At 51.9% G+C, this 12,417-nt stretch overlaps 1 protein-coding gene across 3 annotated transcripts in view; it reads right to left on the bottom strand.

Moving 5' to 3' along the window:
- Positions 1 to 12,417, bottom strand: part of Col27a1 (collagen type XXVII alpha 1 chain) — a 118,322-nt gene that overhangs the window by 94,469 nt on the left and 11,436 nt on the right. For all 3 annotated transcript variants that reach the window (NM_001411859.2, XM_087548026.1, XM_087548025.1), the window contains 2 exon segments: positions 4,328 to 4,381; positions 7,810 to 7,863. In NM_001411859.2, the coding sequence (NP_001398788.1) occupies positions 4,328 to 4,381; positions 7,810 to 7,863 (108 nt within the window).

Raw genomic sequence — 12,417 nt, 5'->3', positions numbered from 1 at the left:
TTACATGTCTTCTATCTTTTGAGAGGGGTGGAGGTTAAGACTGAGCCTCTCATTGGCCAGGATCTCAGTGAGTAGCTCAGGCTGCCTGGCCTGCAAGCCCCAGGATCCTTCTGACTCCCTTCCCTAACATGAGGAGTACAAATGTGTCTCGGCACACCTACTCTTTTTCTTAACACACATTCTGGAGACTGGACTCAGATTCCTAGCTATTTTACTAAATTGGGCAACCTCTCCAGTCCCATTACTGTAGATTTTAAAAACAGAATAAAACTTCCATTTGTGAAAATCATCATTAATAGCCCATGGGCAACGAACAAACCAGGTTCTAAGTGAAGCTTTCATAATTTGCATATATGAATAAATTTGCATGTCGTTAACATGACAGCATCCATAAAATCATTGGTAAGTGGTGAAACACATTTCAAACAGACATAAGGAAAGCATGCCATAGACAATCAGCCACAATAATGAGTTGTCTTTTCAGTGTCTTTAATGTTCTTCCAGTATTAGCTCAACCTTCCCCAAAGGCAGTGGCTAAGACATCAACAGCTAGGCACCCTCAGCTTTTCTGTGCAGGCATGTTAGAAATTATTTACATATGCTGCTAGCATACGCCTATATATACCGTGACACGCAAAAACACACGTGGTTCAGCCCCAAGAACAATGCAGTGAGGTGCGAGCTACTATGATTCCTGTTTACAGAAATGGAAGCCAGGTATGGAGCCTTTAAATAATTAGCCCAAAGTCACACATGCAGCACAGGGTGAAACCAGAATTCAAATAGGGCCCTCTGGCTCCTGAGTCCATGCTGGAAACTCTGATTTTTATGAACGTATCCTAGAACAATAATTAGAAATTCCAACACTCAGGTTTAGTCAGATTCTTCAAGATGTTGCATGTATATTAGCAGAAGTTAGTTCTCCACAGGGAACACAGTTTAGGAAGAATGGGGTAAGAATGCTAACAGGGTGCCTGCCACCAGTCATTAAAACACACTCAGGATTAAACATTCACAACAGGAAATGCTTGCAATGGAATGTAAAGTGAGGAGGGCCAGACAGCAGCCTCCGTGAGGGAAAACCACATCCCGCATGGGACACATGCAGCGTTAGACAAGCCCCAGAGCAGGAGGCTTGAGGCATCCTGTGGCTCTGTGCCCGATCTTGGGGTCAGACTCTGGGAATCTCGCCTTGCCACCCACTAGAAATGTGACCTGTGGACCCTGGGTCTCCTCCTCTGTAAAATGGGAGCGGTAAGATCTGCCCTACAGAGTGAGGGCAGCTCTCTGAGGCCCCTCACCCTCCTGAATGTAGGATTCAGCCTTGACCCTCCAGAAACAATCAAGCCCCTTTTGTTTCCTCTCTCCCTTTCCTGCTCATTTTGACTTTGCCTCCCATCCTGGAGGCTGGTGGGGTATCCTTACCCTACCAGTCAGGCTAAGGGCAGGGTCTGTGCCACTACAGCTGTCAATAGCACATAGTAGGGTTTCAGTAAACCAAGGATGATGATAGATAGGCAGTCCTACAAAAGGTCAACACCATGCTAAAGAGGAGAGCAAGCTACACGCAGGGCCTGAGCAAACCAGCCTTGTGATTCCACCAGGTTACTTCCTGGGGCTCTGATGAGCAATGAGGATCCTCTAGACACACTCCTCTCCCTCCTCCTCCTCCTCCTCCTCCTCCTCCTCCTCCTCCTCCTCCTCCTCCTCTTTCTCCTCCTCCTCCTCCCCCTCCTCCTCCCCCTCCTCCTCCCCCTCCTCCTTTTCTTCCTCCTCCTCTTTCTCCTCCTCCCCCTCTTCCTCCTCCTTCCCTCCTCCTCTTCTTCCTCCTCCTCTTTCTCCTTCTCTTCCTTCTCCCTTCCTCCTCCTCTTTCTCCTCTTCCTCCTCTTTCTCCTCCTCCTCCTCTTCTTCCCCTTCTCCTCCTCCTCCTCTTCTTTCCCTTCTCCTTCTCCTTCTCCTCCTCCTCCTCCTCCTCCTCCTCCTCCTCCTCCTCCTTCTTCTTCTTCTTCTTCTGCTTTTTCTTCTTCTGTCTTAGCCAAGCCACCACCAGTTCCATCTAGATAAGAAGGAACTCTACCTAGCTAGCCACACCACTTGATCAGGGACAGAACAAGGACAATCTCAGCAGACTGAGGTCTCTGACCCAGCTGGTCTTTCCTGAATCACTTCCACTCACTTGTGCTCACAGCCAAGCATCCAGGCAAAGGTCATGGCCTTTGCCTTATAGAGTGTGGTATTTTATAGGAGTCCCAGTGGGACAGGCAGCTTTCATTTCATGGTTTTCTCTGGAACTCACACCCTTGGTTACACCCAAGGCAGAACACTCGCGTTCTGAATGGCCTGGGACCAGTCAGACAGTGCTTGCTTTAAGCCAACATCTTCCATGTTAGATTGGCACAGAATAACTTCAAGGCAGAGCCATTCAGCCCCATCCACATGTGTGTCCAAGCTCCATGTGGCAGGAAGATTTGCCTGCTAGGGTCCAACCTTTGGGTCAAACCCTCCATTTAAGGGAAGCAGTTAGAGACTCTTGCCACAACACACATCCATGTAGGATGAACTAGGCTGCCTGCAGTGCTAAGAGGGTAGCCAGGGCTAGCAGGGGCCTAAGGGAATAGCTGACAGAGCATCCTCCTGCAAGCAAGGGACCAGTTAGGAGTGAATAAGCCAAGGGCAAACCCAGCCGTTTAAATATCCTGATGGACCCTCTGACGCTACCAAACAAAAATCTCCAAGGAAAAACCCAAATTCTTGCATTGGGTTTTCATTGGTCCATGCCTCAATTTCTCCATCAGTGAATGAGTACAGTTCTCACACTTTTTTTTGTCAGTAAGGGACCCAGTGAGACAGTGAGTAAGGTACTTGCCTTACAGTGCCTACGGGGAGAGGTACAATACAACATGAGGGCAATTACGCACACTGTGGGCCTTGTTAGAACCAGCTACAACAAGCAGCTGCTGGGCACAGGAGTCCCCCATTGCCTGGTCTTCTGAGAAGGGACCCCAGTCCAGCCTGACCTGACAGTCACAGGCCTTGAGAACTTCGGTGGAGTGCTGAGACAGCTCTATACAAGGACTCAGGCATGGGTCACTGGTCCTGTGTATCTGCCGGTCCAGGGCTCCCCATATGTAGCCTTTGTCTTCAATAGAAGCTGATAGGCCAGCCAGGGCCACTCTGTGAGTCTCGAGAGCTTGCTTTTAGAGGTCAGTCACTGCTTACACTGAATGACCCAGGCCAGACAGTTAAAACACCCTTAATCCATTCACCTTTGCATTTGGCTTAGCAAAGAGTGACCCTGGACCCTGATCAGGCAAAGCTCAGTGTTGTTCACCTAGCTACCCTGTGACTGGCATAGGGCAGGAGATAGGCAGGAAGCCAGGGAGCCAGAAGACTCTGCTTTTCTTGGCCCACCCATCCTGGTGGGTAATTCACTTACCTTCATGCTTCATACTCCCCCCACCCCTTCTCTTAGGGAGACTATTCCGGGGTTTCCAAATGTTGCTGCCCTGGGCACTACTCCAGACAACAGCTTGACACTTTAATGTCTGCCCTATGTAGAAGCTCAGTGGCTGGGGTTCTGTCCTCATCAAAGCCCCAGCCATAACAGTCTCCTGAAAAACAAACCTTGTTTTCCAAGAGGGCTCCCAGAGGAGGGGGGTGGTAGCCTCTGCTGACCCCCATGCCCACTTTCTCTCCAGCTCAGAGCTCTCCTGACTTTCAGGTATCTCCTGTGACTGATCCTGGCTGGGTTGAAGGTTTGCAAGCATGATGTCTTCTCAGTTCTTCTGGCCTGAAGGTTGTCACTCAGGCCAATGCCACAGAGTCCCAGTGTCCCTGATCCTTCCAGTCTCCATCTTTCTCCCCGACCTCTTCTACCCTTGGCTGCACCACATTCCAGTATGACCCCCCCTCTCCCAGATGGGCCCGGTCCCCACCACAATCCCATCCTTCAGACTTAGCAATCTTCTACACGTCCATCTTTGCTCCCCAAAGTCTATCCCCCAACCCAGAAAGCCATGCCCTTAGGAGACATTCAAGGTCAAGGCTATTTCTGGGAAGCACTAGGTTGCTTTCTTTCTGCCTATTCTCACCTCAAGGGCTCCAGGTCCAAGCTGCCACTTCTGCAACCAACCATAATCTGAACACAAAGGCTGTTTGCTTTGTACTTCACAGACAGCCTCAGTGTAGAGCAGGGTGCAGGGAGAGAAAGTAGGATATCTCTGATCTGGAAGGGAATTCTCCACAAAGACCTAAGAGTTCTCCTCAGGAGCTCCCACAAATGAGCCCCCACCCCTTTGTCACCCCATAGCCACTGATAATACTTACTTTGGCTCCAGGAGGTCCAGGTAGACCTGGGTTCCCAAATGGCCCAGGAGGACCCTGGAAGGGAAGGGAGAAGGGGAAAAATGATGAAGGAAAAGAGGAACAGCTCACTCCTGCCCTCATCATCCTGCAGCTCCTTTCTCAGCCCCAGTTGAGCAGCACTGTCATTTCCTCTGCTTCTTCTGAGAGAGGAACCCTGGAATTGTAGAGCTTTGTGGGCACCTCCCATGCCTTATGCCACCAGCCCATGCATCTAGGTAGGTGCCAGCATTACCTTTGCTGTGAAGATGTGGGAGCCAGCGGTCAGAGGGTGCTCAGTTGGCTAAGGGCAGAACAAGCTTTGGCCTAACCTTTCTGAGCTCAGGGTTTACCCTTTGCTCCTGGATCTACGCTGCTACAACAGTCTCAGGCCCAAGTCGCATTAGCTACATGCTTCTCTCCAACCTCCAGGTACGTTCTCACCTTGGCCCCAGCTTTTCCAGCATCCGTCCAGAATGTCTTGCCTATCTACCCCTCAGAAACTAGACCCATCCTCAAGGTTTGATTCAGAGGCCATCTCCTCCAGAGAACCTTCTAGGACTACTCTAACTGAAGTAACCTCTCCCATTAAACTTTAGTAGAACCTTTGGGCTGGGACTCTATGGAGGGTAGGCATGGTCCCTCAGGGAAAAAGGCACCCACCTACAGAGGGTCAGAGCCCTTTTTTTAACTGCAGGCTCCAAGATAGTACTTCAGTCATGGCTAGAATCTGTGCCCAGATATTCAAGAGACCTTGGTCAAGGTCACGCTAAAGAGGGGTGAGAATGCAAACGTGGACTCTGCAGATGTTGGGTATAGGCTGGTTTTTTCATACACTGGTTTACCCAAGCCATCTTCCAGGCCCCTCTGACACTTAGCTTCTCTCACATCCACTTCCCTCCAGCAAGAACCCATCCACAGGCTTCCAACTCAGAACACAAACCCACAGAGCTGGGTCATGCCCCAGATCCTTTGCCCAGAGGCAACAGTCAGGAGCAGACAGGGCGGGAAGTGGCATCTGGAGGATCCACTGCTCCCTGATTCCACGGCATTCTCAAACCCTTGGGCTGATTCCTCCTGCTCATCAGTTGGCTGTCTCTAAAGCAGCTTCCTCCCTGCTTCTCAGAGCCATCCCCCAGCCGCAGTCTGTCTCATTCAGCACCTCCTCCTTTATCAATTCCTGAACGTGGGCCCTTCTCTTCTCAGAGTTCTCTGGGAGTTTATAGTACTATGCGTGCCCTTCCTGCCCTCCTTCCAACAGTCTAGGGGTATAACAGGTTAGGACGTAGACCAGGTTCTGAGCCTCACTTAGTCTGCACCCTAGCCCCTGCCCCGGTCTCCCTATCCTGTGAACAACCCGAATCTATGGTTCTCTGAGGAGTCTGGAAAAGCTCATGTGTTCAGCCTGCCAAGGTTCTGAGTATGTAAGCAGAGTTCAGGCTCAATGATGAACATTGAGGAAGATTCCTTGAGCCCCGCCCCCACCAGCCCTGCCAGGACCAAGCGTGGCTTAAAAGGTCAAGAGCCGCTACCTCTCCTCCTCGATCTTGGCTGTGCCACACACACCCGCACAGCTGTCCCATCTGCGTCCTGCCAGCCACTGCCTCATAGGCGCATAGTTGATAGTAAGCCAAGCAGACTAATTCCATAGACGGAGTTTCTTGGAGCAGTGATGGGGGGTCCGGGGATTCCCCATCCCTCCACAAGCTCAGGGAGTGTACGGGACTACAGGGCTCTGGGTAAGCTCAGGTACTCTGCCCCTCTCAGGGTCCAGAGCTGCTGTGTGCACAGGGACACCAGGATTGTTTAACCTAACATTCCACTAGCTATGGGAATTTTAGGATCTATGGAATTTCCCGTGTAGACACCGGCTGAAGGGAGTGGGGCAGGTGGAGAGCCTGAAGCACATCCAGAGAGCCATCCAACCTGGAAGGATGCTCCAGGATATAGGACCTTGATCCCATGGGTAAGGAAAGCGAGGTCAGAAAGAGGGATGGACTAGACTCCCCTAAGGTCACCTGGTACCTCTGCTAGGCATAAGATGGATGGCTTATCTCCTACGGTAGCCAGGTCTCCAGTGAGCCAGGTCTCACTGATAGAAAAATCAGCACAATGGACACTCAGGAAGGTGAGGGGGCAATCGAATCAAACTGCCTGGGCTCAGCCCTGCCTCTGGCATTTACTCTGACTTTATCTAAAGGAGCTGCACCTCTGGGGAATCTCAGTTTTCTCCTTTGTAGAACAAGGAGACCTCTAGCACCTACTTCCCAGGGTGGTTGGGAAGAATGGTGGTATCATGTTCATGTGCGTTAGCCAGCAGAGCTCTGGGAGCGTGGCTGTGCCAGGCAAATTGCTGAGGAGCTCCAGACAGGGAGGGTCAGCAGGAGAGGGGGTGGATTCTCATCTGAGCTGCAGATTGAGACTTTACACAGGAGACCTGCCTGGGAGATGACGCTAAGAAAAGCTGGCTGGTGGTCAGGCAAAGTCTGAAAAGAGGGATCGGCTTGCCCAGGCCTGCAATGCTGGGTCAAAGTGCAAGGTCCGACACCTGTATAGTTCCTAACCCTGGGCATGGACCCCAGCAGGATCTGCAGCCAAGAGAAAAGGCAGGTCAGCTGGAAGGTTCCAGAATCCTGGGCTCATGGGGACACAGCCAGGTCTGGAAAGAAACAGGGCCTAAGTAATTACATAACTAAAACCAACTGCTGGGCTTAGAGCTAAAAATATGTAGCAGGCAGTTTCATCCTCTGGTGCTTGCCTGGCCCTTGGCATGAGAAAAGCTCAACCAGTCTGGACAAGGACATGAGTGCCATTGGTCCCAACTCAGAAGTGATAGAGTTCCCTCTCAGAAGACCCCAGGGTCCAAGCATTTGGGAAGATCTTGGGCTCTACTCCTGATATTGCTAGTCACACCTAATCCCTGAATAAAGCTGTCCACAGTAGCCTGCAGAGGCTAATGCTGGGTGGGGCCACATGGACAGCATAAAGTGTCCGGCAGGTACCATGTATTTAAGTGGCTGACACTCATAGGCTTGTGCTTCCAGCAGCTACTGCAGTCCAGCTGACCCTGTGCTCCACTCCAGCCTGGGAGTTTAGCCCTTCTCAGGGGCCACAGAACTGTTCCTTCAGAGCCACTAGCCACTATGACCAGTGAGAAGTGGGAGGAGGCACCCCAGAGTCTCATCCTCCCACACTGGGGACTTCCAGGTCAAGTATCTGCCCATGCAGGTGGACTTCAGGAGTCCCTGCCCTACTGTAGGCCACCATAAGTGGTACAGATAAGAGGACAAGATGTCATCATTGTCATGCACCACACCCATCCCCAAAAAGCACAATAGAAAATGGGTACAGAAGAGGGCAGGGAAAGGTATGTGGGTCACAGCAAACTGGGGCATCATGAGCAATGGAATGCAAACTGAAGGGTCATCCAGATGCCCAAAGGACACCCAGCACGCACAGTCACTTACCCGAGGACCTCGTGGACCCGGAGATCCAGGTAATCCTGGAAGCCCAGGAGGGCCCTTAAGGAGGAAGTAAGAATAGTGTAAGACACAGCAGAAAATACAATCATCAGTCATCCAAAAATCCCACATAGTCCACAGCTATGAAGAGTTCCCTGAGTCCTCTGTCTTGGGGAACCCATGCTCACTGGGGCTCTTTCCCATTGGCGAAGCCTTGCCTTTTATCGTTAACTTGTTAGGATGTCATCTCCTCCAGGAAGCCTTCTTGACCCTTTCTCTCTTCTTTTTTTCTTTGGGGAAATATCTGTTTGGAAGCCTGGCTCCCTTGGCTAATGGCAGTCCCCTCAAAGGCACTAACACAGAAAATGAGTCATCCTACCCCCAGGGCCCCGCCAAACGTCTGATAACACAAAACAGCAGGCAAACCCTGGGCTCAGCCAAGTTCTCTACAGAGCCAGGGCAGAGAAGGGACTTAGCCAAGGTCACACCAAACATCCTTGCGCCCGCCTGCCTGAGGGACAGTGCAGCACAAAGGTCACACGCAGAGGCTTTGAAACAGCTGGGCTTGACTTCAAATGGCCTCGGTGCCACTCACAGCTGTCGGTATGGCCATTGACAGCCTGGCCTGTGTCAGGGCAAAGGTCCTTGTAGGATTACTTAAAGACAAAGAGTATGTGTCTACTGCCTTATTGACCACAGAGCCTGCACTGAAACACCCATCTGTTTCCACGGGGTCCAGCATCATCAGCTTCCTAGGAACTTGCAACAAACCCCCATAACTCTCTCTGCCTCAGTCTCCCAGGCTAATCCCCAGACATATTCTTGTTCAACAACACTTAATGGCTCACTTTGCACCCGGAAAGGCCTGGCTGTGAAGCATTGATACACCTGCATGCTCTCATCTCAGCTCCCTTTGCAGGAAAGCAGGCAGTGAACAGTGAACTTTGTTTGCATTCTGATTTTTGCACAGCATGCTGGGACTTCCTCCTGCCCGGGTCTCAGCTTCCCCCATTCAAATGCATGTAGTAACTGATGACCCATTTCTTCCACCCCAAAGAAGAAAATGAGATTAGCAAACGTGTATGCAAGAGACTGAGTCCAAACCCCTCAAAGGAAGCCAGGCTTTCTAGGAGTGTGAGGCCTGGGAATTCATTTGTTTCAAATAACCATCCACGAGATTCCAGGTTCCCTGCCCAGAATTAGGATCAGTGTTAAAAACTGAGTTCATTCTGGCTGGCAACAGATTGCACTCTCACACTGGGCAGCATGGGTCAGCTCAGCTCAGCTTGGCGCGATGGCCTGTGAACACTCCGGGGCTTTCTGTCCCCAAGATCCATAACCCAGATCCAGACAGTGAGATAGCACCAGTTAGTCACTGGTCACTGGGCAGCCCTATGAGAGGAAGGAGGAGCACAGTGTGGCCTCAGGCAAGTCCCAGCTTGCTCTGAGCCTCTGGGTGCCTGCAGCCAAGCTGACAGTACCCCCCCCCCCAGTCCACATGGATTTGGGACTGGGTCCAGACTGTCTTCCTCTCCATAGGCACAGCTTAGGTTGAAGCTTGCACGGGCACAGCACCCTGCTGCCACTCAGAGGTGGCTTTGTGCCAGCTGTTTTGTCTCCCTCTCCAAACCCGGGTTTCCACGGCTGCCCAGTGAGGATAATAATAGCTCGTCGCCACAGATAATCTATAAAACGTGCTAATCCCCGTGCCTGGCATGACGTTGATGCTCAAATAGCATGAGTTGTTATTTCTGCTAGGCAACCCCCCTGGGATTTCACCATTCGGCAGCTTAAGCTACACACACCCCTTGCTACTGTTTTGGGGAGAGTGGTGTCTTTTTGCAAGTAGGCCCGCCTCCTTGGCTCAATTCTCCCAGGCAGGTGACCCACAATTGGAGGGAAATGCACAGCTGTAGGTCTCCGGAGCCCTTCCAGTGGGTTAAAAAAGAATAAGAAACAGCTCAGAGATGCAAAGAGAGGCCACACAGCTAGCAGAGAGCAGAAGGTGGACAGGACCCCTGGGTTTGATTTTCCACCCTGGGCAACTTCTTCACAGTCAGTGCTGGACTGTGGCCTGACCTAAACCCCTTAATAAGACCATTCCCATTGGCCAGAAAGTCAGGCCCTGATGAGGCTACAACTACGGAAGCCTGGAGGCATGTTCCTGACATTTCCAGAACCTGATCTCATCTAACACATCTATTCAGCACACCCCAGGGCAACTCGGCTTCTATAGCTCATCTTGGTAAGGCCAGCCTACAGCCTGGTTCTTGACACAGCAATCTGGGCCCCCAGGTGAGACATAGCTACCACCTCCAGCATACCAGCCAGGGACCTGGGCCACGGCCACCCAGGCCAGCTTCAGCCAAGCTCCTGGCATGCCCAGTGTTCACTTTGTTGGCTCGGGTAATGGTGGGTGCCCTGGCCCCTCTGCTCCATCTGAGCGAGTGCCTGCCTTTGCACAGTGGAAAACGTGGCTCTTTCTTTCCAGGCCCACAGCCTGAGCGGGGGAGCCCAATGAATCATGAGCTGGGGTGGGATTTTTCCACTCCACACTGGAAACAAGGAGGCCTCTGAGAGGGCTCGAGTGGGGGAGGGGTGGGGGCCTCAGGCCTGTCTCTGTCCAGAGAGTGCAGGAGGCCTGGGCTGGGGTGCATGCACACACTCAGAGCCATGGAAACATGAAATAGCCCTGCGGGTTTCCCCTGGTGTCCTGACTTCCTGTTGCCAGTCCAAGGGGATCCTGCTCTTGAACAAGAACCGCCTGTCCCCCTTGTGCCAGATGCAGTAGAGTTCTGCACAGAGTCAGACCTGCTGGCATCTTCCCTGGCAACCAGCAAATAGGGAGACACTCTACAGGCCTGGGTCTAGAGTACAAGTCTGAGTGCTCTGTGTGGGTGACCTAAACAATGACCTGGGACCCTATTCTGTGCCTGTCCCTTGGTGAGGCCATAGGTGTCTGCAGAGCACTGAGCTCTGGTCTGGGATGTACCTTCTCCTTGGGAACACAGCTGTGTGGTCCTGAATGAGTGACCACACCCCTCCATTCCTCCAGTCTCAGTGTGTCCAGCTGCAAAATGGGAGTGTAATAAACCATTTTCTAAGTCCATGTGTATATTCCGGGCAGACTCTTTTGGCCCCCGAAGCTCCTCTGCTCCCCAAGAGTCAACTTCCAAAGCTTGCATCCCTGGCTTCTTCACTCTCCTTCTTCTAGTGGGGCCCAGTCACTGGAAGACCACAAGGAGCTGCCTGCAGGGAGAGTGGTACCTTCCCTTCTGTACACTCACTACTTTGTGACGAAGGCTGGGCGCAGGAGCGCAGTTCTGGATGGATACTGGTAACACCTTTCCTGTCCCTTCCACCTGGAGGTCACCAGAGTTTGACAGGTAACAGCCGTGGTTGCAAGCCCCTGCTGGCTTCTCCTATGCCGCCCAAACCTTCAACAAGTTCCTCCTGAATCTACAGAGCAGTAAGTCTTACTGTATCCCCAGTCCGCAGAAACTACAGCTCAGAGAAGCTAAGTGATCTGCCTGAGCTCACACAGCACAAAGCAACTAGAAATTTTATCACCACGTGGGGTAAGAATAAAAAGGGTTAGTTTGTTTTTTTTTTTTTTTCAGAATACAAAGCATGTATGCTTCTTCAGTCCACATAACCCTGTCATGCCTTTGATGGGGGGAGGTTATGTTTGACCTAAAGGATCCTGGCCTGGGCATTGGGATAACCTGGTCTTCGAAAGGATCACATTCATGTCAGAGATCTCCACTGAGGACTGTGGTTTATGTCTTGGCCTGATCTCCCCAAGGACACAAGAAATACAAGCATTGGCTGAGAACAGCAGGTTCCTGGGCATGCAGTTCCATGATATTCTGTGACCCAAATCCTGGGCTTAGACAATTGCCCCACCTGAGAACCATGACACATGCCGACCATAGCCTCCCCAGCCACTGCTCTCCAATGCCAGTCCTAGAAGGGATTCCAACCCTTGAGAAGAGTGAGAGATTTCCCCAGTCGCTGTACTCAAGGAGACGGTCGTACTGGCTTCCTTCCTATGACAGATCCCCGAACATCCTCGACTTAAGAGGTAGAAGCAACTGCCCCATGCTACAGAGTCAGCTCAGAGGAAGTATGGAGCAGAATCAGGATTTGAACCTGGATCTCTGCATCCCAATACCCAGGAAGCATAGCCCCCCCCCCTTTGCCGTGCCCAGGAGAGATGAGAGGGTAGGATGTGTGTTCATATCCCCATGACCTCCATTCCCACACCCCTCCACACCTCACAAACGTGGCCCTGTCTTCTCTCCACTCCTGGCCTGCAGAGAGAGAGAGAGAGAGAGAGAGAGAGAGAGAGAGAGAGAGAGAGAGAGGCTGACTTCCTTCATTCAGCTGTGGTGTGCCACAGAGCCAGAGTCGGGACTCTTTGTCTCGAGGGCGGTTCACCTCCTCCAGCCCTGTGCTCCAGGGCCCTGGAGTGAACAGCTCAGTATGCAGAGCAGTCCGACCCAAGAGCACCCAGTTGTTCAGGGTCAGGTGGGTGCAAAGGTTCCCTGTCTTGTTCTCCAGGTCCTTTGGTGCCCCGCCTCCAGACTGCCGATTGGAGCACAGCGGAAACTT

This window comes from Rattus norvegicus, chromosome 5 (assembly GCF_021556685.1).
Source record: "Rattus norvegicus strain SHRSP/BbbUtx chromosome 5, alternate assembly SHRSP_T2T, whole genome shotgun sequence".
NCBI lineage: Eukaryota > Metazoa > Chordata > Mammalia > Rodentia > Muridae > Rattus > Rattus norvegicus.
The sequence above is the reverse complement of the archived record's forward strand: the minus strand, read 5'-3'. Positions and strand labels throughout refer to the sequence as shown.